This window comes from Erythrolamprus reginae, chromosome 2 (genome assembly GCF_031021105.1).
Source record: "Erythrolamprus reginae isolate rEryReg1 chromosome 2, rEryReg1.hap1, whole genome shotgun sequence".
NCBI classification, from domain to species: domain Eukaryota; kingdom Metazoa; phylum Chordata; class Lepidosauria; order Squamata; family Dipsadidae; genus Erythrolamprus; species Erythrolamprus reginae.
The window spans coordinates 46,750,542-46,773,962 of NC_091951.1; the positions used below are offsets into that span (position 1 = coordinate 46,750,542).

Genomic DNA, 23,421 nt, shown 5'->3' on the forward strand with positions numbered 1-23,421 from the left:
CCACTTATCTTAGTGTGTATGTTTGCTTTCGGAATACATAGGAAATATCCTGCAGTCCCTCCTCATTCTGTTTTGTACTTTTTCTTCCCTTTCAGGAGGGTCTTCTGCTCTTTAAGGAGGTGGCTGTTTATTTCTCAGAGGAGGAGTGGTCTCAGCTGGATCCTCACCAAAAAGCTCTGCATCGGGAAGTCATGCTGGAGAATTATAAGAATGTGGCCTCTCTTGGTAAGGGTTTCCTAGTCTCCAGTCAGAGAGTTCAGAAAGCCATTTTGTAGTGAATGAGAGTAAAATTGAGATGAAAAAATTAATGCTTATACAGTGATCCCTCGATTATCGCAGGGGTTACGTTCCAAGACCTCCCACGATAATTGATTTTCCGCGATATAGCGGCGCGGAAGTAAAAACACCATTTTTGGCTATGGACAGCCAAAAACTACCCCTCTCACCGGCTTTGTTCGGACACGGGTCCTCCTGCAGCAGCGCTGGCAGCCACCGTTCCCCGTAGGCACCCGCCCGCCCGCCGTTTGCCCGCCACTCACCCACCCTCCCGCCGTTCACCTGCCCACCCGCGGGCGAAGAGAAAGAAAACGAGAGGGAAAGTGAGAAAAAGAGAGAGAGCAAGAGGGGGAGAGATAGAGAAAGAGAGAGAATGACAGGAAAGAAAGAGAAAGAGACAGAGAAGTGATTCTTGGTGATGACGTATGACGTCATCGGGTGGGAAAAACCGTGGTATAGAAAAAAAACCGCAGAGTATTTTTTAATTATTATTTTTTGAAAAACCGTGGTATAGCGTTTCGCGAAAATCGAGACCGCGAAAATCGAGGGATCACTGTATTTTAATTTTGCTTGTAAAGCCTGCCCCTAGCATTTTTGCAAATATTTTTCAATTTATAGATAGTTCAGCTTGAAAACTGCAAACATTTTGGTATATTTGGTGTTGGATTACTAGTTTGAACATTTCTGAACATAATGAAAAGAAAATTGAACTGAAAAAATTGATGATTATTTGTTTATTTTTCTCTTAAAAGGGCCACCCCACCCCCCATTTTTTCAAGCATGCCACATAAATTTTTCTAGGCCCCTAATTCTGAATATTTTCAATAACTGTGGCATTGATGTACTAAAATGAACATTTCTGAACATAATGAAATGAAAATTGAACTGAAAGAAATGATGCTTATTTGTTTATTTTGCTCAGAAAAGGCCCCCACCAGGCTGTGCTCAATTTTTTCAGTTTATATACAAATTATGCTGTTCATTTCAAAATTACATACTTGTTTTTAATAAAATGGATTTCTTTCATAAAATTGGTTGTCTGGCCATCATGTACTTGCTTTTCAAAAGGATATTCCAAATATTGTCAACCAAATCTATATAAAAACTGAAAATAATGACACACAGCAAGGCCGAGGGGTGTTGGCCCTTTTCTGAGCAAAATAAACAAATAAGCATCTTTTTTTTCAGTTCATTTCTATTTTTCTTATGATCAGGAATGTTTAATTTATTATATCAATACCAAAGGGGGGATTTTCTTTTGAGATTTGTAGCCTAAAAAAAAATAAACTGAGAAAAATGCTCCATATCATGGGGGGGGGGGGCGCTTTTCTGGGCAAAATAAGCAAATAAGCATCCGTTTTCCAGTTCAATTTTCATATCATTATGTTCAGAAATGTTCAATCTAGTTTCCCAGTGAAAATAAATTTCAAAAACGTTGGAACTGGCAAGCTAAAAAAATTTTTTTACAGGATCTCAAACATGGCTTTGGGTCACATACGACCCGAACAGAACAGCAGGGTTTTTTATGTATTAGTCAGTTCTTATGAAAAGATCTCTAAAAAGATATCCCCTCCTCAGAGGGAGAAGGAAAAGTTCTGTTTTTCTACGGCTCTTAAGTAGGAAATAGATCTGTGGCATTCTGCGTAAATATATACTATTCAATTTGTTTTTATATTTATATTTTAACATTTTAGCGACAAAGTAATTTCTTAGTTGGAGGGAATGGCAAACTCCATCGTGCAGATTTCAACTATTTCGGCCGATGTGCTTCCATATCATTCAACCTTTTTGATTTAATGTCTGTTTCGAGATTTTACACCTCATACATAGAGATATTATAATTTCTATACCATGCCACAGTATAAGGATGCAAAAATGGAGTATATATAGAATTTGGCACAATACCTACATGCAATTAAAATGACTTCTGACAGAGTGATCTTTTCCCCTAACCTTTCTCTCATTTTCATTTTTCTTTCTTTTTGAAGGTGATAATGAGAATTACAATAAAATCTCTGGAGAACCAATCAAAGCATTTGGACAAGGAGTTGTAAGGAAGAAACTTGCAATTCAAACAGAATCCCAAAGGCAGGAAAGAAATCTGTCAAATAACTTGAAAAAGGAAAGCTCATTTTCGATTGTTGCTCAGATGCAGGAATTTACTGATCAACGAGGAAAACGAAGGAAGAAATATATTGGGAAAGGTGCAAGACACGTCAAAGAGACATTAGATGTCAATGGACCCTGTCCATCACAAGCCAAAGAAAGAGCCAATCTATGCAAAGGCAAAGAGAAAAATTGCATATTCACACTTTCTGAAGAAAATGAGTCTCTTGAGTCACAAAAAGGTTTTCACATTGATGAGACATCAAATAAATGCAATCAACATGGAAAGAATAAAAGGATCCACACAGGGGAGAAGCCATATAAATGCATGGAGTGTGGAAAGAGCTTCAGAAGAAGCAACCAACTTATATGCCATCAAAGGATCCACACACGGGAGAAGCCATATAAATGCATGGAGTGTGGAAAGAGCTTCTCAACAAGCGGTAATCTTACACACCATAAAACGATCCACACAGGGGAGAAGCCATATAAATGCATGGAGTGTGGAAAGGACTTCAGAACAAGCGGTGATCTTACATCCCATCAAAGGATCCATACTGGGGAGAAGCCATATAAATGCATGGAGTGTGGAAAGAGCTTCAGAACAAGCAACCAACTTATCTGCCATCAAAGGATCCACACAGGGGAGAAACCATATAAATGCATGGAGTGTGGAAAGAACTTCTCAATAAGCCGTAATCTTTCACGCCATCAAAGTATCCACAGGGAAGGAGCCATATAAATGCATGGAATGTTGAGAAAGTACTCCAGCACACTCCATAGTCTTTTTTACCATAACATGATTCATCGACTGGAGAATGCCCAAAACAAAGATACATTTGAATGAGAAATGAAGTTAAGAAGTTAAGTAAAGATAATTAAATACTCTGTTACTTTATCCAGCTTCTGTCCACCTAGCAGTTTGAAAACATGTAAAAATGCAAGGAGGAAAACAGGGACCACCTTTGGTGGGAAAGTAACAGCGTTAGGCGTTTAGTCATGCCGGCCACCTGACCACAGAGACGTCTTTGGACAGCGCTGGCTCTTTGGGTTTGAAATGGAGATTAGCACCATTCTTTGAGCTGGAAATGACTAGTGCATACAGTACATCCAAGGGAAATATCTATGTTTACCTTAATTCAATATCAGTTGTGTGGTTTTGTTCTAGTCATGTATTAAACTCTCTAGTTGCTTTAAATATTCATAAAAACAAGATTTGTGAAAGGATTTGGAGGGGGCTTATTTCAAGGTGTGAGAGGCTCATGTTGGTTTGCAGCTGTCGATATTAGTTCTGGGTCAAGTTGGACAATAAAGAGACTGAAAAGAGCTGAGAGGCTAACTCAGTTCTTTTTCAACCCCTTCTTTCTTTCCATCTACATTCTTTCACTAGCTAAATCTCTCTCCACCCCACCCCACCCTGTCTTGTCACCTCCATATCATCTCTTCAAACCCTTAGGAACTTCAGGTCTTTTGGTTGGAACATTTTGTTCTGTTTATTTCATGATAAAGGGTTTGATGAATCCTAAATATGGTTGCTCAGGTTGGTCCAGGTGCTTTCTTGCTTCTCCAAGATATTTTTGGGTGATAGAGGTAAGCCAGAAGGGATTCGACCTGTAAGAAGCGAGAATGATAATCTAGAAAACAAAAAAGAATTATGTGTAGCATGGCTGAATAAAGGAGATGCGAGGGAAGACAAGATAGAAAGTGGATAGGAGAAACAAGCAAATTATGAGAGTAATTTAACTAAATAATAAGCAAACAAATTTAATAGTTGAAAGTTGCAGTTAGATTGAAAAGCTTACTCGGGTTTCAACCAAGGTTTAAAAACTTTTCTGTAACTTGTTCTTCCTGCCTATTTTTCTGTTCTGCTGTGTAGTTTTATGTCTATCCCAGGTTTGTTTAACCTAGCTCCCTGAACACAGAGGAGTCGCCTCTGACGGATATCCTCTTCACCTTTATACAGCCTAACTTCTGTTAAGAATCATGTTGCAATTAGCTAAAAAGTGGTGAGCAGGACAACTCAGTGAGTGTCGGTGAAATCCTAAGTTCTGAATCATGCATACATCACTCTCAAAGATGAAAATTTCCTAGAATGATAAGGTCTGTTCTGTCCTCGTTACACATTACTTTGTATGCAGCTTGACATGCAACTAAACCCAACTATCCAACAATAAAACAGACCCTGTGGGTAGATCTGGATGCTTTATTAAAGGAACAGGATGGGTGAAACTGGAAAAATAGAAATACAGGTATTCCTTGAGGTACGAACCTAATGGAGCCTGTCCATTAGGTTCGTATCACAAAAAATGTGTCAAACGAAAAGAATAATAATAATAATAATAATAATTATTATTATTATTATTATTATTATTATTATTATTATTATTATTATTATTTATTAGATTTGTATGCTGCCTCTCTCCGAAGACTCGGGGTGGCTCACAACAATAATAAACAGTATATAGTAAACAAATCTAATATTTAAAAGAAGAAAAAATATCTAAAAGCCCATTATATAAAACCATACAACACAAGCATATCTATATAAAACTATATAAGCCAGGGGGAAATGTTTCAATTCCCCCATGCCTGGCGGTATAGGTGGGTCTTAAGCAATTTATGAAAGACGAAGGGGGGGCCGTTCTAATCTCTGGGGGGAGTTGATTCCAGAGGGCCGGGGCCGCCACAGAGAAGGCTCTTCCCCTGGGGCCCACCAGACGACATTGTTTAGTCGATGGGAACCAGAGCAGGCCAACTCTGTGGGACCTTATCAGCCACTGGGATTTGTGCGGCAGAAGACGGTCTCGGAGGTATTCTGGTCCGATGCCATGTAGGGCTTTATAAGTACAGTATTACCAACACTTTGAATTGTGACCGGAAACTGGTCGGCAGCCAGTGCAAGCCACGGAGTGTTGGAGAGATGTGGGCGAACCTAGGTAAGCCCACAATCTGATTCAATTTAGAAATTTATAAAATTAAATTCATTAATTGAATCAAATGGCTTGTTAAATGAATGAAATATCTCATTTCCTGCAACTGATCACTTGTTTCCACCACTGATCAGATGATTCTGATTTCTGTCAGAAATTAGTTGTTAGGAACTTATTCTAGCTTAGTAAATTGTAACCTTAAATATTGGTTGTCATTCATGCAGAGATTGTTATGAAATGCACCTATTTAATATTACTATATGAGCAGAAGCCAATAACAAAGCTGCTCATATTACTATATGAGCAGAAGCCAATAACAAAGCTTCATCCGTAATATATGATTTCTAGCAGTATATCATATCAGAAACAAACAACAAATATTGATTTGATCACTATGCTCCTTCATTTCCTTCTTCGGCAACAGATTTAAATGAGATTCTTGTGAGGATTATTTTTTCTAATGCCAGTACTTTAAATACAATGCTATTTACTAAACTATAACATTGCCAAAATCTTCCCAATCAAGGAGCCCTCTTCTGGTCCACCATGGGAAACGCATCGTATAAAATATTTATGTAAATAAAATGATTTTGAAGTTTCTTTGGCAAGGGAAGAAAGTGAGGATTCATATAAAAATGTTATAAGATGCAAGACTTAGAGGTGGATTTGGACTTCCAAATTGGGAGCTATATTATCATTCTGCAGTATTGACATGGATGAGAAAACGGATTTTGTTAAGAAATACAAGACTTTTGACTTTGGAGTGACATGGTTTATAGTTAGGATGGCACGCATTTATATGGTGTGGAAGAAGTAAAATACATGGCTATTTCCCAAGACATTGTATAGGGTGTTGGGAAAGATTGAAAGAGAAACTGTTCTGTCCTGTGCTGGCCCCAATAATTAGATGTACACAAATTGTCTAATTTATAACAGGATTTAATATATATAAAAGTTCCAACAGAGTCATTCCGTGTCAAGTGGACCAGTTTTAAAGATCATCCCCACCTCACCATCTCAGATTTTGATGAAATTTGGCATATAGTTTCTTTATGACATAAAACTATGCTGTGCAAAATTTTAGAGGACTGAAGCTGTCCCACACGATCTAACAGGGTACCAACTTTGAACTCTTATATTTTTTAAACAACTTGAAGGAAAGTGCTACAAATTGGAAGTCCTCATTGCAGTTGTGTACTTAGTAGACCTGCCAAAAATCAGCCTGAAAGACCAAGTAGTTTTGAAACTACAGCAGCCTGAAGATTGCTATAAATTCATTTTTCAGGATTTTTTTGCAAAATTTGAGCATGAACCATGGAAAAAGTAAGAGGACTAGGTACATGGGGTTTTTGACACTTTATAAAGCCTTACAAGGTTTGCAGGTTCTCCAAATATCTCCAACATACCACTACTGCCAGCTTCTAGAAGTTGGCCCAAAATGTCATTTTTGCCGACTCAGCATTTTGCAACCCTTTATTTGAGGTCTCCTAGAACTCCCAAATTTTAGTTTTTTGAACTAAAATTTTGCACAGCATAATTCTATATCATACAGAAACTATGTGTCAAATTTCATCAAAATCTGAGATGGTGAGGTCTGGACCACTGGTCCACTTCACACGGAATGACCCAACAATTTATCCTTTGGCTAAAATCCCAGAGCAAACATAACAGTGTAAGAGTTAGTAGTTGTAGACAGAGTTACTAGTTGTAGACAGAGTTCCTAGATGAAGTCCTCAATAAATTAACTGGAGGAGCCAAAAACATTAGCAAAACCAAGAAAGTAACTGTTTAAATCCAAAATTGAAAAACAAGAGACTATACAAACTATACAAGAAACGGTGTTGTTTCCCTGCAACAAGGTGGGGCATGCCACACCCTTAAATAGTGTGAGGTCATGACCCAATGACCCAACAGCATTACCTCTTCCAGCCAATCAGGTGTCTCTCTTCCTTGACCTTTCCACTCTGACATCCAAAAGAGGTTCCATCTCTGCCTCTGATTTGCTGAGCCCTGAACCTGTGTGTCATCTGCTGATTGGATGAGCCTTGGACATGCTGTGTCATTCCTGACAGGAAGTGCTGTAGGCCCTGGCCCCTCATCACTGTCCCTGTCCCTGTCGGGTGCTGAAACCATCACAGAAACATTATCTGAAAATACCATTTTGGTTATCTATAACGAAAGCACAACTTCACCCAAGTAGACTTATATTGGAGAAATGTTCCACAATACAAGGATATTTTAACAGACAAGGTGGAATTGCAATCTAAGAACTGGAGGACGTAGACTCATTGCTCCGGAAATAGCGGGTTGCGAGTCTCTCTTGATGAAGTTGGACTTAGGAGTTCAGGTGGGCTTATTTCTCACGTACCTGCCTCCCAGCTGCGTGTCAAAAGCCCTGCCTGTGCTACTCGAGGAGGTAGCCGGGTTGGCGGTAGAGTTCCCCAGACTCATTGTATTGGGGGACTTCAATCTGCCGTCACTCGGCGAAACCTCTGGGTTGGCACAGGAGTTCATGGCCACCATGACAGCCGTGGACGTGACTCAAGTAGTTTAGGGTCCGACTCACGAGGGAGGGCACGCACCTGACATGGTATTCCTTTCCGAGCAATTGAGTAATGGTCTGAGACTAAGGGGCTTAGAAGTGTTGCCTTTGTCATGGTCAGACCATTTTCTACTACGGCTTGACTTCCTGGCTCCAATCCTCCCCTGCAGGGAGGCGGAACCAATGAAGATGTTCCGCCCCAGGCGCCTGATGGACCCAGAGGGCTTTCAGACGGCGCTTGGGGTTATTCCAGAGGCACTCGTCCACAGTTCGGCGGAGTCTCTCGCAGAGGCCTGGAACAGGGCTGCAGCGGGGGCTCTTGACCGGATTGCGCCTTTGCGACCTCTCCGTGGCGCTAGACCCCGTAGAGCCCCATGGTTCAACGAGGAGCTCCGGGAGTTGAAACGCCAAAAGAGACGTCTAGAGAAGCGATGGAGGAAGAGTAGGTCTGAATCCGATCGAACACTTGTAAGAGCTTTTATTAAGACTTACAAAGTGGCGCTCAAGGCGGCAAGATGCGCGTACCATGCCGCCTTGATTGCATCAGCGGAATCCCGCCCGGCCGCTCTGTTTAGGGTGACCCGCTCCCTTCTCAACCAGGGGGGAGTTGGGGAGCCCTTACAGAGTAGTGCCGAGGATTTTAAAACGTTTTTCGCTGATAAAGTCGCTCGGATCCGGGCCGATCTCGACTCCAATTGTATAACAGAGTCGACTGACAATGAGTCAGTCGAGGTGACTGGGGCACGTACTTGTCCACCTGTCTGGGAAGAGTTTGATCTGGTGACACCTGATGAAGTGGACAAGGCCATTGGTGCTGTGAGTTCCGCCACCTGTTTACTGGATCCGTGTCCCTCCTGGTTGGTTTCGGCCAGCAGGGAGGTGACACGGAGCTGGGCCCAGGAGATTACCAACGCCTCCTTGGGGAGGGGAGTTTTTCCATCTCTCTATAAAGAAGCGCTCGTGCGCCCCCTCCTCAAGAAGCCCTCCCTGGACCCAGCTATGCTTAACAACTATCGTCCAGTCTCCAACCTTCCCTTTATGGGGAAGGTTGTCGAGAAGGTGGTGGCGCTCCAGCTCCAGCGGTCCTTGGAAGAAGCCGATTATCTAGGTCCCCGGCAGTCGGGTTTCAGGCCCGGTTACAGCACGGAAACCGCTTTGGTCGCGTTGATGGATGATCTCTGGCGGGCCCGGGACAGGGGTTTATCCTCTGTCCTGGTGCTCCTTGATCTCTCAGCGGCTTTCGATACCATCGACCATGGTATCCTTCTGCACCGGTTGGAGGGGTTGGGGGTGGGAGGCACTGTGCTTCAGTGGTTCTCCACCTACCTCTCTGGCCAGTCGCAGTCGGTGTTAGTGGGGGGCCAGAGGTCGACTCCTAGGTTTCTCCCTTGTGGGGTGCCTCAGGGGTCGGTTCTCTCCCCCCTGCTATTCAACATCTACATGAAACCGCTGGGCGAGATCATCCAAGGACATGGGGTGAGGTATCATCAATATGCGGATGATACCCAGCTCTACATCTCCACCCCATGCCCAGTCAACGAAGCGGCGGAAGTGATGTGCCGGTGCCTGGAGGCTGTTGGGGCCTGGATGGGTGTCAACAGACTCAAGCTCAACCCGGATAAGACGGAGTGGCTGTGGGTTTTGCCTCCCAAGGACAATTCCATCTGTCCGTCCATTACCCTGGGGGGGGAATTATTGACCCCCTCAGAGAGGGTCCGCAACTTGGGCGTCCTCCTCGATCCACAGCTCACATTAGAAAAACATCTCTCAGCTGTGGCGAGGGGGGTGTTTGCCCAGGTTCGCCTGGTGCACCAGTTGCGGCCCTATCTGGACCGGGACTCAATGCTCACAGTCACTCATGCCCTCATCACCTCGAGGTTCGACTACTGTAATGCTCTCTACATGGGGCTACCTTTGAAAAGTGTTCGGAAACTTCAGATCGTGCAGAATGCAGCTGCGAGAGCAGTCATGGGCTTACCTAGGTATGCCCATGTTTCTCCATCACTCCGCAGTCTGCATTGGCTGCCGATCAATTTCCGGTCACAATTCAAAGTGTTGGTTATGACCTTTAAAGCCCTTCATGGCACTGGACCAGAATATCTCCGAGACCGCCTACTGCCGCACGAATCCCAGCGACCGATTAGGTCCCACAGAGTGGGCCTTCTCCGGGTCCCGTCAACTAAACAATGTCGGTTGGCGGGCCCCAGGGGAAGAACCTTCTCTGTGGCGGCACCAGCCCTATGGAACCAACTCCCCCCGGAGATTAGGATTGCCCCTACTCTTCCTGCCTTCCGTAAACTCCTTAAAACCCACCTTTGTCGTCAGGCATGGGGGAATTGAAACATCTCCCCCTGGGCATGTTTAATTTATATATGGTATGCGTGTGTGTATGTCTGTTAGTATATGGGGTCTTTTAAATCTTTAAACATTTTAAAAACTGTTGGATTATTTATGATTTGTTGTTACATGTTGTGAGCCGCCCCGAGTCTTCGGAGAGGGGCGGCATACAAATCGAATAAATAATAATAATAATAATAATAATAATGATGATGGATTGGTATAGGAGAATCCAGTCACGATACAATAAGGATGTTAAAACAGAGGGTATTAATTTAGAAATGACAGAACTAGATGAGATACTCACAGGAAGAGATGAAAGATCAATTGAAAATCTATATAATTATTTACTGGATATTGATTTAGAGCATGAATAAGTGAAAGACACAATGATAAAATGGGCACGAAATTTCAGCCATACTATAGAACTGGATTGTTGTGAGTGGTCAGGGATTTTGAGGATCAAGAGACGATTTTGAGGATCAACACAACTGTACTGTTGTGTTTCGCTATATTATTATTATTATTATTATTATTATTATTATTATTATTTATTGGATTTGTATGCCATCCCTCTCCGCAGACTCGGGGCAGCTAACAACGATAAAAAACAGCATGTACAATCCAATTAATAAAACAACTAAAAACCCTTATAATAAAAACCAAACATACACACAAACATACCATGCATAACTTGTAATGGCCTAGGGGGAAATAATATCTTAACTCCCCCATGCCTGGCGATAAAGGTGGGTCTTGAGTAATTTGCGAAAGACAAGGAGGGTGGGGGCCATTCTAATCTCTGGGGGGAGTTCATTCCAGAGGGCCGGGCCAGCCACAGTGAAGGCTCTTCCCCTGGGGCCCACCAAATGACATTGTTTGGTCGACGGGACCCGGAGAAGGCCAACTCTGTAGGACCTTATCGGTCGCTGGGATTCGTGCGGTAGAAGGCGGTTCCGGATGTATTCTTGCCCAATGCCATGTAGGGATTTAAAGATCATTACCAACACTTTGAATTGTGACCGTGCAGGCCACGGAGTGTTGCAGAAACGTGGGCGAATCTAGGGAGCCCCACGATGGCTCTCGCGGCCGCATTCTGCACAATCTGAAGTTCCTGAACACTTTTCAAAGGTAGCCACATGTAGAGAGCGTTGCAGTAATCGAACCTCGAGGTGATGAGGGCATGAGTGACTGTGAGCAATGACTCCCTGTCCAAATAGGGCCACAACTGGTGCACCAGGTGAACCTGGGCAAACGCCCTCGCTTCATTCTTCGCGCCTCCTTTTTCCCGCCTTCCTTCTTTGGGGCCCAGCAGGAGAGCGCCAGAAACAGCAGCATCGGGCAGGAGCCGGGGGACAGCTGCGAGTGGGAGCTCCAGGTTGGAGGCACCGGCAGCGCCCCGCCCAGCTGGAGCTTCCCTGGCGTCGGCAGCAAGTGTCCTTTGGGGCCCGGCACTGGCGGTGGGAGTGGGAGGGTACCAGCTGCATTGGCCCCAGGCAGCCACGGGGAGATGGCAGCGGCGAGAGGGAGCTCCAGGGTGGAGGCACCGACAGTGGCGGTTGGACGTGCTGCTGGACGCCATACATGCTGGTGCTGCGGGGCTGGCATATACAGCGTCCAGCAGCACGTCCAGCTACCGCCGTCAGGGCACACGCTCGCAGTCAGCTGAGAGAGAGAGAAAGAAAGAAAGAAAGAGAGACATAGCAAGAGAGACAGAGAGAGAGAGAGAAAGAAAGAAAGAAAGAGAGACATAGCAAGAGAGGCAGAGAGAGAGAGAGAAAGAAAGAGACATAGCAAGAGAGACAGAGAGAGAAAGAGAGACAGAAAGAGAGAGAAAAAGACATAGCAAGAGAGAAAGAGACATAGCAATAGGCAGAGAGAGAGAGACAGCAAGAGGCAGAGAGAGAGTGTGAGAGAGACATAGCAAGAGAGACACAGAGAGAGACATAGCAAGAGAGACAAGAGAAAGAGAGAGAGAGAGCAAGGGAAAGAGAAAGACATAGAGGAAGGGAAGGAGGGAGAGAAAGAGCAAAAAAGAGAGGAAGAAAGGGATGGAGAGAGAGAAAGAAGGGACGGAAGGAAGAGAGAGAAAGAGGGAGAAATAGAGCGAAAGGGAGGAAGAGAGAGATTTTTTTTGTCCAAACTTTTCTTTAGCCCCCCCCTCCCCCCGTTCAATGTTCCCCAGGATTTTGAAAATATGAATAATGTGCCGCGGCTCAAAAAAGGTTGGGAAACACTGGACTAAACAATATTGTTTGCTGGACCCAGGGAAAGAGCCTTCTCTGGAGGCCCTGACCCTCTGGAACCAGCTTTCCCCAGAGATTAGAACTGCCCCCACCCTCCTCGCCTTTCGTAAGCTCCTTAAAACCCACCTCTGTCGTGAGGCATGGGGGAATTGAGATATTCCTTTCCCCCTAGGCCTATACAATTTATGCATGGTATGTTTGTGTGTATTTTTGGTTTTTAATGGTTTTTAATTATTTTAAATATTAGATTTGTCATATGCTGTTTTATTAGTGTTAGCTGCCCCGAATCTATAGAGAGGGGCGGCATACAAATCTAATAAATAAATAAATAAAATCTCTTCTATCCCTATATCTTTCTTCTATTCTCTCATTGATTATTTCATCCTATACTCTCTCTTCTATTCTTTCTCTAATTCTATTTCCTTGAAGGTGTCCTCTATTACCTTCATTGTGTATTATTGTGTATTGGACTAAATAAATAAATAAGAAATATGTTTGCAAAGAAGAGGCAAGATAGGATGTTTACATTCTCATTGTGTGCTGGATGACATTAACTAGGTTTTGATCCCCTGCAGTTCAGTTTGTCTTACGAAGGTAATAAACCAGCATCCTAAACCAGGGTCAGTTGACTGGCATTTCATTTTATCTGAACTGAGGTTTCATGCTATGTTGTACATTTTTAAAAAGCAAGTCTCCCGTTGTGAGTAAAAAGAAATTTCAATTATCCAAAATGCCAAACCTAATGGATTTTCTTGATGGAAGACATCATTTTACCAGCTCAGAAAATACATAGAAACATAGAAGACTGATGGCAGAAAAAGACCTCATGGTCCATCTAGTCTGCCCTTATACTATTTCCTGTATTTTATCTTAGGATGGATATATGTTTATCCAAGGCATGTTTAAATTCAGTTACTGTGGATTTACCAACCATGTCTAAGGTTAGGAGTTGACACTACTGAGTCCGGTAATGAGTTCCACGCTTCGACAACTCGATTGCTAAAGTCATATTTTTTACAGTCAAGCTTGGAGTGGTTAATATTAAGTTTGAATTTGTTGCGTGCTCTTGTGTTGTTGCGGTTGAAGCTGAAGTAGTCATTGACATGCAGGACGTTGCAGCATATGATTTTGTGGGCAATACTAAGATCGTGTTTTAGGCATCGTAGTTCTAAGCTTTCTAGACCTAGGATTGATAATCTGCTTTCGTAGGGTATTCTGTTTAGAGTGGAGGAGTGAAGGACTCTTCTGGTGAAGTATCTTTGGACATTTTCTAGGGTGTTGATGTCCAAGATGTGGTATGGGTTCCAGACAGATGAACTCTATTCAAGGATGGGTCTGGCAAAAGTTTTGTAGGCTCTGGTGAGTAGTGTGAGATTGCCAGAGCAGAAGCTGCGTAGGATCAGGTTAACAACTCTAGAAGCCTTTTTGGCGATATTGTTGCAGTGGGCTTTAGCACTTAGGTCATTTGATACAGTATTAGTATTCCAAGGTCTTTTACTGAGTGGGGGTTGGCTGTGAGATTTTGTTTATTCAGTTTATATATGAGGTTTGGATTCTTTTTGCCGATGTGGAAGCTAGAGCATTTGTTGGTTGATATTTGAAGTTGCCAGATGTTAGACCAATCTGAGACAAAGTCGAGGTCTTTTTGGAGAGTAGATGTGTTGTCCTGGTGTTGAATAGTTTTACATCCTCCGGGAAAAGAGGAGAGATCAACTGAAGGATAATTACAGGAGATAAGTAAGGCCACCTGTGGTTGGGTGGGGCTGCTGTAATTAGTGCTGCAGATAAATGAGCAGCCTGCTGGTTTAGCCTCATGGCAGTTTATGATTCATAGTTTCACCAAGATCGTGGTTTTTGCTGTTCAAGATTGTATGTGGATTTTCTGGACTTTAGAATTGGACTCAATTTCCCAGTTATTGGGTAAGAAATTGGATTGCATTTAACCTGGGCCTTGTGTGTACCAGAAAATCCCTTTGATCTTTAAAAAGGGAGCTATTTCTGTTTTTCTGTTGATAGACTTCTGGATTTTCCTTCTATCTTGTGGTGTGTGTCTTTCTGGACTAATTACCCTGTAATTATGGTTGGGACATGCCAAATAGGGAGGAAGGGAGGATAGAGAAAGAGAGAAATAGAAAGGGAAGGAAAGAGAAAGAGAGAGAGGGAGGGAAGGAAGGAGAGAGAGTGAAAGGGAGGAAGAGAGAAAGGAGAGAAATAGTGAGAGGGAGGAAAGGAGGGGAAGAGAAAGAAATAGGGAGGGAGAAAGTGGAAGGAAGGGAAAGAGAGAAAGAAAGGGGAAGGGAGAGAAAGAGAAATAAAGAGAAAGGGGGGAGGAAGAGAAAGGAAGAGAGAATGAAATAGAAGGGGAGGGAGGAAGAAAGAGAGGGAGGGAAGGAAGGAGGGAGGGAGAAAGAAATAGGGAAGAAGGGAGAGAAAAAGAGTAATGAAGAGAGAGAAAGAGGAAGGAAGAGAAAGAGAGGGAGAGAAAAATAGAAAGGGAGGAAGAGAGAGAAAAAGAGACTTTTTTCTCTCCATATAGACCAAATTTTTAATCCCCACCCCAGTCAATGGTGTCCCTCTTTACCAATGTTAAAATCTGGTCACTTTTGGCAGTGATGGGCTCTGGTAGCAAAATTTGGAGCTCCACCCCAGACCACCCAATTTGCACTGAAACATGTTGAAACAAAATGCATAAGCCACACCCACAGTGTGGTAGTAAAAATTTTGGTAGCCCATCACTGGCTATTGGCCTGATTTATTGGATAGAAACGTATAACTTCACATCTTTCTATGAGTCATGGTATAGGTATGGGCGCATATATGGAGATTCTGTAAAAAAAATAAAAGCTTTTCTTTTTTAAAAAAAAGGTCATGCACCATTGCTCCGCTCTTTGCATGAGACTCTTCCGCGCACAGAAAATCCACGGGGTGGGGTGGGGGGACTTCAGCTTTGAGAGGCTCTTACAAGTTGAGAAGGAAATGACATCATTGAGTTTTTGCCTTTCTAGGATGCTGGACACTCTCTCCCTTTTTAACCCTTTATCTTGAAGATCCAGAAGTGGGGGAAGTAGGTGTGTCTCTGTGGAGGTGATTATGTGTGGGTGGGTGGATGTCCTTCCCGTAGAAAGGGAGGCGGAGGGTTGTCACTCCCAGAAAGTGAACAAGAGACATGTGGCTCATCCAGGTTCAGTTTGTTCAGTTTTAGGAGTGGGAGACATCCACACCCAAACCCCAACCCAGAACTGCTGAGAACCTGGTGAATCCCACCTCTGTTCTGTTTCAACAGTCTTTCCAAACAGTCTCCAGCCTCCATTTATTTATTGGAAACAAACCAGATAGAAGGGACCTCCAGGGTCATTGGGTCCAACCCCCTGCTCAATGCAGGATTCATTAAACCATCCCAGAAAGATGACTTTCCAGTCTCTGTTTGAAGACCTCCAGTGAAGGCGAGCTCACCACCTCCTGTGGCAAACTGTTCCACCGGCTTATCACCCTTACTGATAGAAAGTTTTTTCCGATATCTAATCTAAATCTACTCCCTTGCAGTTTTATTCTATTGTTTCTAGTCCTTCCATGTGCTAATGAGAACAATGCTGATCCCTCTGCTCTGTGACAGCCCTTCAGATATTTGTAGACAGCTATCAAGTCTCCTCTGAGTCTTCTCTTTTGCAGACTAAACATCCCTAGATCCTTTAACTGTTAACCGTTCCTCATAGGACATGGTTTCCAGACCACTCACTATCCTCGCAAATCTCCTTTGAACTTGCTCTAGTTTATCAATGTCCTTTTTAAATTGGGGCCCCCAGAACTGAACACAGTATTCCAAGTGTGGTCGTACCAAAGTACTGTAGAGAGGAATAATTACTCCACGTGAGTGAGATTCTATGCTCCTCTTGATACATCCCAGGATGGTGTTTGCCTTTTTTGCAGCTGCTTCACACTGTTGACTCATGTTTAATCTGTGATCTATCAATACACTCAGGTCCTTCTCACCTGTGCTGTTGCTCAGACATATTCCTCCCATTCTATATGTGTTGTTTTTATTATTTTTGCCCAGATGTAGGATCTTGCATTTCTCTCTCTTAAATACCATTCTGCTAGTTTCAGCCCATTGTTCAAGCTTGTCTAGATCTTTTGGAATCCTATCTCTATCTTGTTCAGTATTAGCAACACTGCCTAGCTTTGTGTCATCAGCAAATTTGATAAGTTTCCCTTCAATTTCCCTTCATTTAGATCTTTACAAATATGGTAAATAGCACTGGGCCTAGGACAAATGCTTGTGGCACTCCACTTGAAACATTCTTCCAATTGGATGTGAAACCATTTATTACCACTCTTTGAGTACAATCACTAAGCCAGTTTTGAATCCATCTAACTGTTCTTTTGTCAATCCCATACTTGACCATTTTTTCAATATGGATGGTATGAGATACTTTGTCAAATGCCTTACTGAAGTCAAGATATACCACATCTACTGCATTTCCCTGATCAACCCATTTGGTAATTCTATTATAGAAAGAAATTAGATTAGACTGGCATGACTTGTTTGTTACAAATCCATGTTGGCTCTGGTTAATTACTGCATTCCTATCCAAGTGCTGGCACACATGCTGCTTTATGACTTGTTGAAGGAGCTTTCCTGGTATTGAAGTCAGATTCACAGGCCTGATTATCGAGATATAAAACAGAAAAATGAAAAAAGTAGGAAATGGGGGGAGGGAGGGAGGGAAAGGAAAGAAGTATAGATGAAAGGGAGGGGAAAGAAAGAATATACAGTAATTGATTTTTTTTTGCAGTCACATAAAATGGTAACATTACTGACTCAATGTTTTACTTTTACATATTTAATATATACTAGCAAACTCCTTAACAACAAACTTACGTAATGAGCAAAACTCAGTCAAGATTTTTTTCCTTATTAAGAATAAAACCGAGCAGTGGTTCCAAAGTAGAAAGAAAGTTGAGCGTGGTCTTTTCTTTAACTAAAGCACCTGATTTTGCCATCGCTGCTAGTTCCGATCAGTTTTTCTAACAACTTCTACATTGCGGCAATTAAAGTATACTTCAACTTGTATGCATAGAGCATTTTTGCTGCTCTTAACATATATAACATATTGTTTTTCAATCTCTTTGGGTATTAAACCTAAAAGAAAAGTTTTTGGTTTGATTTTTATACACAATTTGAAAATCTTCTGCAGTAAAATATAAATCTTACCCTTGTATGTCTTTGCTTTGGCAAAGTCCATCAAAATTGATAAAAAGTTCATTTTTTTACATTTAAATTTCAAACTTGTATTTGAAATTTCTTTATATATTATTGGTAATTTATCAGTGTTTAGTAGAAAGATACATCATTTTATAAAAGATTATTTTAAATTCTAAAATTAATACAAATTTTAAACTCTTCAACATCATGTCTTCTCCTTGTTCTGGCATTATATTATACACACAAAATCTTTGCTTTGGATCAATGTATTCAAATGCTGATGTCTTCTTACCAGACTTTCCTGGCATTCATACTACAGTATGTGGTGCCTACTTTTTGTAAAGTTCTTGTATGCATTGTAGAAGAAAGATTTCGCACATCGATTTCTTTCTTACTTCCCAGCCTAATTGATCAACACTGAGTGATTTGCAATGGTATTAACAGGAAAAGAAACCACTTTATGATTTGTGACATCCATTAATTCTTTTCTCCTATTTCAAGTCCTTCGCAATGGAAATCAGAGATTCTGAGAGAAAGAGGCATCCGTCAAATCTCCTCCAAGAACAGATTTTCAGGGAGATCTGTCAGGGAGATCCAAATCAGGACACCTCAGGAGGTAATATAAGGTCCTTCCACTCCTTTGAGAATTCCTAAATTTCTCATCTTTTCTGTGTCCTTTTTTCTACAGCATCCCTCCTCCCATTTTACTGATTATGCTTTTTGAAATTCTGTCTCCCTCCCAGGGAAGAATAGAAGAAAGTTCTCTCTTTGTTTTGGGGGAGCAGAAACCAGGATTGAACCTCTAACTCAGGTAAGAGAAGAACATTCATTTACTAGATTTATCTTTTCCATTTCCAACAGGAAATCAGAGGATGTAGATAAGCACAGGTAGTACAGTCCTAAGTGTGAAAAATGGGCATGTCATTTTTTCGCTGTTGTATAACTTTGATCACTAAAAACTAAAAACTTTTGTTAGTTGAGAATTACAGGTAGTGTTTTCTACCATTTTGTCTTCAGCTTCCCCCACCCCAGCTGCCCCTCTGCCAGTGCTGCTGCTATGTGGCAAGGAACGTGGTGGGGCAGCGTTGGTGCCACCCCCTGCATTATCAACGCCCACCGTCCATACTGATCCACCAGTTCCACCACACACTCTGCACCAGCAAAAACACATGATGGGAACCATGGCCTCCCCACACCCAAACACAGGCCGCAGTTCCTTCCAGGCACCATCTGGCCCCACACACATACTCACCTACTCCAACGGTTTTTCAATAAAAAGATAAATAAATAAAATTTTTGAAAACCCATGGTATTTTTTTATTTTTAAAATGTATTGTAAAAAGCTGTATTTAAATAAAAGCTCCGCTTCTGCCCCAGCCTTCCCCTTTAATTCTTGGAGCATTGGTACGCTGCACTTGAAAAGACTTACTGCCACGCACTGCCGCCAATTTTGCTGCTGCCGATGTTGCTGCTTCAGGGCCCCTCAGCTGTTTGGTGGCCCACGTATCTTCTGTCGGCCGCAGCGGCGGCAGGAGGCACAATTTGGGCAGCAGGGGCCAAGGCTCGGGCCCCTCACCAGACCCGTCTTCTTTCGGCGCCGGCTCCACTCGGAGAGGAGCCCTTTGTGGCCATGGGTGAGCCTCTGGATCCGGATGGGCGGCTACCCACCTGCAGCAGCAAAGGGGGCCGATGGTTCAGGCTTTCAGGATGCCGAGCTTCTGGGGCATCGGCATGTAATAGAGACAGCGCTTTCCAAGTAAGCGCTTGGAGGAGTTCGAGGCGAGGAAGCGGAGGGTTCAAGCGGCTTTTTTTTCTTCATGGGGGAAATCAGGCCGAGCGACCCCTCGGCCACCCTTTTCTTCCTCTCTTCAGCCCGGGACCCAGCTGCCGCCTCATCCGGAGGTCAGATGGTGTGGCACCCGCCCCGGGGTTTGCAAAAGGAGTGCCTCTCTGCTGGCGATGCCATTTCTCTTGAGAAGGTAGCCGCGAGAAATGTCGGTTTGGCGTGAATGGGGAGGATTGATGCCCTTTAAATTTAGGGCTTTTCCGGCTGGTGACTGGTGGGATTCCCCCCCCAACTGCCCTCATAAGGCTTAAAGCCAAGCCTTACTGCCGCCGATTTCGCAATCCCCGGGCCTCTCAGCTGTTTGGCGGCCCACGTGTCGGCAGCCGCTGCCCAGATTGCGTCTCCTGCCGCCACTGCGGCCAACAGAAGATATGTGGGCCACCAAACAGCTGAGGGGCCCAGCAGTGGCAAAATCGGTGGCGGCAGCAGTAGCAGGTACGTGATCTGTATGGCCTCCTCTCCAGCCTCTACCACCACCATTTGCGCCCAAGAGCACAGCAAAGCCCCCAGATTGCTGCCCCGTTGCCCCTGCGCGTTCTGCCAGGAATGGAGGAGGGAGGGGGGAGAAAGAAAGGAAGCATCTCTACTTTGCGGAAATTTGACTTTCGCTGGCAGTCTCAGAATGCATCCCCCGCGAAAATCGAGGGAACACTGCATTACTAAAAACAATCAATGCTACACAATCACACCACACTCAAATGCTACAAGTCAAAAGTGGGTGGATTAGTCCCCACATACCTGGCAACATAAATGGGCGAGGAGGGTGGGGGCAATTTGAATCTCCAGGGGGAGTTGATTCCAGAGGGCCAGGGCTGCCACAGAGAAGGCTCTTTCCCTAGGACCTACCAGATGACATTGTTTAGTTAACGGGACCTGGAAAAGGCCAACTCTGTGGGACCTAATTGACCACTGGGATTCGTGCGCCAGAAGATGGTCCCATAGGTATTCTGGTCCAATGCCATGTAGGTCTTTATAGGTCATTACCAACACTTTGAATTGTGTCCAGAAACTAATCAGCAGCCAGTGCAAGCCGCGGAGTATTGACGAGACATGGGCATATCTAGGAAGGCCCATGATTGCTTGTGCGGCCGCATTCTGCATGCTCCGAAGTTTCCGAACACTCTTCAGAGGTAGCCTCATGTAGAGAGCGTTGCAGTAATCGAACCGTGAGGTGATGAGGGCATGAGTGACTGTGAGCAGAGACTCCCTGTCCAAATAGGGCTACACCTGGTGCACCAGGCGAACCTGGGCAAATGCCATCATTTCCACAGCTGAAAGGTGATATTCTAATGTTAGCTGTGGATTGAGGAGGATGCCCAAGTTGCGGACCCTCTCTGAGGGGGTCAATAATTCACCTGCCCCAGGGTAATGGACGGACAGATGGAATTGTCCTTGGGAGGCAAAACCCACAGCCACTCTGTCTTGTCAGGGTTGAGTTTGAGCCTGTTGACACCCATCCAGACCCTAACAGCCTCCAGGCACTGGCACATCACTTCTACTGCTTTGCCGACTGGACATGGGGTGGAGATGTACAATTGGGTGTCATCAGCATACTGATGGCATCTCACCCCATGTTCTTGGATGATCTCACCCAGCAGTTTCATGTAGATATTAAATAGTATGGAGGAGAGGACTGACCCCTGAGGCACCCCACAAGGGAGAAACCTCGAGGTCCACCTCTAACCCCCCACTAACACCGACTGTGATCGGCCAGAGAGGTAGGAGCAGAACCACTGCAGAAGAGTGCCCCCCACTCCCAACCCCTCCAGCCATCGCAGAAGGATACCATGGTCGATGGTATCGAAAGCCACTGAGAGGTCAAGAAGCACCAAGCCAGAGGCTAAACCCCTTTCCCGGGCCCGCCAGAGACCATCCCTCAGCGCGACCAAAGCAGTTTCCATGCTGTAGCCGGGCCTGAATCCTGACTGTGGAGGGCCTAGATAATCGGCTTCTTCAAAGGACCACTGGAGCTGGAGCAACACCATCTTCTCAACAACCTTCCCCATGAAGGGAAGGTTGGAGCCTGTACGGTAGTTGTTAAGTACAACGGGGTCCAGGGAGGGCCTCTTGAGGAGGGGGTGCACAAGTGCCTCCTTGGCTCTAGTAGCCACTCCTCCCTGCCTTCACATCAGGGCCACCATCAGGAATTTTGGGGCCCCATACAGCCTAAATGGCGGGGGGGGGCCCCCGCCATTTTAAAACTAGTACTTTATTTTGTGACGTATTAAATTTACCTTTCACAAAAAAAATTAAACCCTGCCCTGTTGCAGAACTTAGAGCACATAGAACCCTGCACATAGAACACAGTACATAGATTTCCTCAAGATTCACAGACTCAAACTGATCCCAAATAATCTTGGAATATAATGTATCTATCTCAACTGGACCTATTCAGCTAATATCCAACAGCAAAAGTAGTTTTATCCTCCATATAACTTAAGAACTCTTCCAGCCTGGATTTATTCAACAGGGATATACAGTACAATGCAGTCACCTGCACATTTACATGCTATTGTTAACACCATAAGTGTATTGAATTATTTTTTCTCCATGTAATTGTGTCTGATTCTTGGACACTTCCTGGACAAGTACTTGCAGGGGGTTTTGGCAAGGTTTTTCATAAGTTGTTTGTTATTGCTTCCTTCTCAGGACTGAAAAAATGACTGTTCCAAGGTCACCCTGCTCATAGTGTTTTGCTTTGCTATCTAGTTTGATGCCTTAAAACCACTATTACAACAATGAAGCAATGGAATTACAGTTCAACACATAGGGTATTAGCTAGCAGAAACATGGACTAGATCAGTGTTTCCCAACCTTGGCCATTTGAAGATATCTGGACTTCAACTCCCAGAATTCCCCAGCCAGCATTGCTGGCTGGGGAATTCTGGGAGTTGAAGTCCAAATATCTTCAAGTGGCGAAGGTTGGGAAACACTGGACTACATGACCTTTGTTTCTTCAAACAGGTTTTATGCTTTTTTAAAGAAATAGCTCTTGAAGAAAGCTCTCATTTTAGCTTATTATGATTGCAATATGTATTGTACTAAATTATAGCTTATAGTCTTTTGCATTTTTCTGCAGAGCTTTTAAGAAAAACATAGAAACTAGAAATGAAATGTTAAGATGCTGCTGATGGGTTTTAAAATATGCTCTTCCAAATTATAACAAGGATATTTCTTCAATCTAATCTTAGAAAGGAAGACTTCAGTTAGTGATAGAGAGTAAAAGGACGCCTTTCTTTTTAAATTTTTTGGTACAAATAGAATTAGGAATGTGCAGCTCATTTTGGCTGCAATTATAAAGGAACAGTGATAATAGTTACTCATATAGGTAATTGCAAAAATGAAGCTGGAAAACATTCTCTTTTGCTTTTCAATGACTTTTTTCATATCATTTGAATGTTTATTTATGCAGAATCCTGTTGTAGAATAAACATAATTTCCATCATTCGCCACCAAGATCTTTATTAAACAAATGTATATGGCTGCTGGACTCACACATGACTCACTTATCCTTTGCAATTATTTTCTGATAAAAAGATGACTTGCTCTGATTCTGCAATAGCAAAGATGTTAAAATGAAGTTGAATTGTTTTGGTTTTTGAGGAAGAATATGTAAGATATTTTTTAGATTCTAAGTGATTTATTTCAACTATTTCCTAGTAGGAGAAGCAGCATGCTGGGGGAGTTAAGTCTAGTTTGACTTTTGGTAAAGTATCAATAATGGGGATAGTTTACTGAATTTTTAGCATTGCTATTTTTAACTAAAGTAAATTAGGGGTTGAATTCTGGGAATAAGAATTACTGATGACACACTATTTCGAGGCCATGTATTCATCAGTAATTCAGTCACAGTCTATCTTATCGCTGTTTGGTTTTTTCACCCCAGGGGAAAAAAACGGGTTGAATTTACCCTTACAGGACATGCATTGATAATG

At 43.3% G+C, this 23,421-nt stretch overlaps 1 protein-coding gene across 1 annotated transcript in view; it reads left to right on the top strand.

Moving 5' to 3' along the window:
• The window catches only part of LOC139160358 (zinc finger protein 208-like), a 173,109-nt gene that overhangs the window by 117,272 nt on the left and 32,416 nt on the right, over positions 1 to 23,421 (top strand). Inside the window, exons 11-12 of the mRNA XM_070738127.1 lie at positions 2,676 to 2,967; position 3,892. Coding sequence (XP_070594228.1) covers positions 2,676 to 2,967; position 3,892 — 293 coding nt within the window. The remainder of the gene's footprint in view (positions 1 to 2,675; positions 2,968 to 3,891; positions 3,893 to 23,421) is intronic.